The following is a 2,950-nucleotide window of genomic DNA, read 5'->3' as shown; positions in this document are numbered from 1 at the left end:
AGACTATTTTTGTGGGGTCTTTTGGCTTTTCTATTTTTCTGCTCTTCTTTCTTTCCCTCACCCTTCTCTCTTCTTGTCTTTCTTTTCTAGGTGCTGACTCAGTAGTATTTTCTGTCAAAGATTTTCCCTCCTGTTTGTAGTTAAATAGTATGGGGAACATCAGTATATATTACATTGTATTTTTTGGTATATTAGCAATTTTCAAACTTTAAAAACATTTCATACTCATAATAAAGCATTTTTCAAGCATTTATCTTAAATATATGAACATTTATTTATTAAGTGCATATACACTATTATGCTAATAATATATTATAAATATTAAAAAGTAGCCTTTTGAAAATAATAAAATTAAAATGCAGTTATATATGCATAATTACATACATGTAGCATATATATAAAATACCATTTTCTTTCTACTTCTCAATAGACCATCATGTGCCCCTTCTGGAATGAGCACATACCACTAAACAGACTGAGCCTTAAATCTGGATTTTCTCCACAATAACTGTTATTCTTTTATTCAGACAGAGTTCACCTTCTAATTCTAAGCTCTGTAAAGGAGTGATTTTAGACTAACTATATTATTTTTAGTTATTCAAGTACACAAAAAGAGCATCTATTGATTAAAGCTGTTAATAATTTCTTTATGTATTTAAACTAAATAGTACATACCTGCATTCTTCTACTACTTGTCAATCAGAACACAAAAGAAAACTCATTCTAAACTTAAGTCATGTAAGTACAGTAGCCTTGGTTTTCTTGTCTTTCAAAGGAACTAATAGGACTATAGGATCTTTATAGTTACTTCCACCTCTTCTATGCTATGCTTTTATGAGTTAATTTTTAAAAATTTTATACTGGCAAATTTTGTACTGCAGCATATTGTTTGTTGAAAGGCTCTCCCTTCGGTGTCATACTGGGATCAGAGAAAGAAGATTGGGAGTATATAATAGGTAATTGAGATTCAGATAGTGAGTGTTAATTAAGTTGCATGAACAAAGTATGGAGTGGCTATGTAAGTGGTACATAAGCAGAGATACAGCTAGGAGACAACCTCTAAGTTAACTGAAAAAGAGTTATTGTTGGGATTCTGGTGATCAGGTTGGAGTCAAGGTTATACAAGGTCACCAGACCAGAGGACAGTGATAAGAGAATTAATAAGAGAATACAGAGAGCAAGGCAGAGTGTTAGCAGGTAGTAACTGGGAATTTCACAGAAACTGAAGAAAGGAAATACTTAGTAAAAATTTGGGGTTGGTGGATGAGGAGAAAAGGGGTGTATATCGAAGAAAAAAGCTAAACCTCAAGCATAGTACAACCACAAAAATGCAAAGATCTTGATAATTGGAGTTGGTTGTATCTCAATCAGGAAACTTCTATGCCTCAAGAAGGTAAGAATCCTAGAGTGTGGGATGTCAGACTCTTAAAGTGGAGAGAAGTCCTATAGAAGCACATGGGTGAATGGGTATATGAGTGTGGCTTTGAGAACAGGATGTTTGTTTGTTTGTTGTTTGCGTTAAATCTGGAGTAGAGAAAGCTTTGGAGTTTACAGAGGATACTGGAAAGGGTTGGACGTGTTGTTTTTAGCTGAAGTGATGGATATGTCAAATATTTTTAGGTGGAGAAGAACTAGAGTCTTGATGGAAGAAATAGTAATAATGATAAACTCTGCTTCTTGATGCACTACAGACAGAGGAGATGGAGAGTGAGAATAGTACAGTGGTGAAAGAATTCATCCTCCTTGGTCTGACCCAGTCTCGAGATATGCAGCTCCTGGTCTTTGTGCTCGTTTTAATTTTCTACCTCATCATCCTCCCTGGAAATTTCCTCATCATCCTCACCATTAGATTAGACCCTGGCCTCACAGCCCCCCTCTACTTCTTTCTGGGCAACTTGGCCTTCCTGGATGCATCCTACTCCTTCATTGTGGCTCCCAGGATGCTGGTGGACTTCCTCTCTGAGAAGAAGGTAATCTCCTACAGAGGCTGCATCACTCAGCTCTTTTTCTTGCACTTCCTCGGAGGAGGGGAGGGGTTACTCCTTGTTGTGATGGCCTTTGACCGCTACATGGCTATCTGTCGGCCTTTACACTATTCCACTGTCATGAACCCTAGAGCCTGCTATGCCTTGCTGTTAGCTCTGTGGCTTGGAGGCTTTGTCCATTCCATTATCCAAGTGGCCCTCATCCTCCGCTTGCCCTTCTGTGGCCCAAACCAGCTGGATAATTTCTTCTGTGATGTGCCTCAGGTCATCAAGCTGGCCTGCACAGACACCTGTGTGGTGGAGCTCCTGATGGTCTTCAACAGTGGTCTGATGACCCTCCTGTGCTTCCTAGGGCTTCTGGCCTCCTATGCGGTCATCCTCTTCCGTGTACGTGGGTCCTCCTCTGCGGGGAAGAGCAAGGCCATGTCCACGTGCACCACCCATATTATCGTTATATTTCTCATGTTTGGGCCTGGCATCTTCATCTACACTCGCCCCTTCAGAGCCTTCCCAGCTGACAAAGTGGTTTCTCTCTTTCACACTGTAATCTTTCCTTTGTTGAATCCTGTGATTTATACCCTTCGCAACCAGGAAGTGAAAGCTTCCGTGAGGAGGTTGTTTAACCAGCACATAGCCTAACTGAAAAAAAACAGTGTTTTTTCCTTAACTGAAGGGAAAAAACAATAGGAAATCATGACTGGAGAATTTCATCTGAAATTAACTTATTCATTTCCAAATACTGCATTTATTGAGCACCTCTCACTAGTCAGGAGTATGGTAGGCACTGGGAGAAAGAATTATTAATGAGACAGGTATAGTCACTGCTCTCCTGGAGGTATGGTCTAGTGGGAATAGATAGCCATTAAGACAGAAAAGGAACAGCATGATTTCAGGAAGAGATATTGTCCTGAAGAAACTGAAAAGAAAAGTAAAATGATAGGTAGGTAGATGATAGATAGATAGAC

The 2,950-nt window shown here is 39.2% G+C and overlaps 1 protein-coding gene across 1 annotated transcript; it reads left to right on the top strand.

Annotated features, from left to right (window-relative positions):
- The first annotated feature begins 1,700 nt into the window (after positions 1 to 1,700).
- On the top strand, positions 1,701 to 2,624 carry LOC106833401 (olfactory receptor 4N2). The gene has a single exon (XM_014844593.3). It carries the CDS (start codon positions 1,701 to 1,703, stop codon positions 2,622 to 2,624), a length of 924 nt encoding a protein of 307 aa, XP_014700079.3.
- The last annotated feature ends 326 nt before the right edge of the window (positions 2,625 to 2,950 follow it).

This window comes from Equus asinus, chromosome 2 (assembly GCF_041296235.1).
Source record: "Equus asinus isolate D_3611 breed Donkey chromosome 2, EquAss-T2T_v2, whole genome shotgun sequence".
Taxonomy (NCBI): Eukaryota; Metazoa; Chordata; class Mammalia; order Perissodactyla; family Equidae; genus Equus; species Equus asinus.
The sequence above is the reverse complement of the archived record's forward strand: the minus strand, read 5'-3'. Positions and strand labels throughout refer to the sequence as shown.

Bases quoted from the DNA above. Each gene is read 5' to 3' on its own strand.
- LOC106833401 (XM_014844593.3), top strand. From the start codon at position 1,701: ATGGAGAGTGAGAATAGTACAGTGGTGAAAGAATTCATCCTCCTTGGT.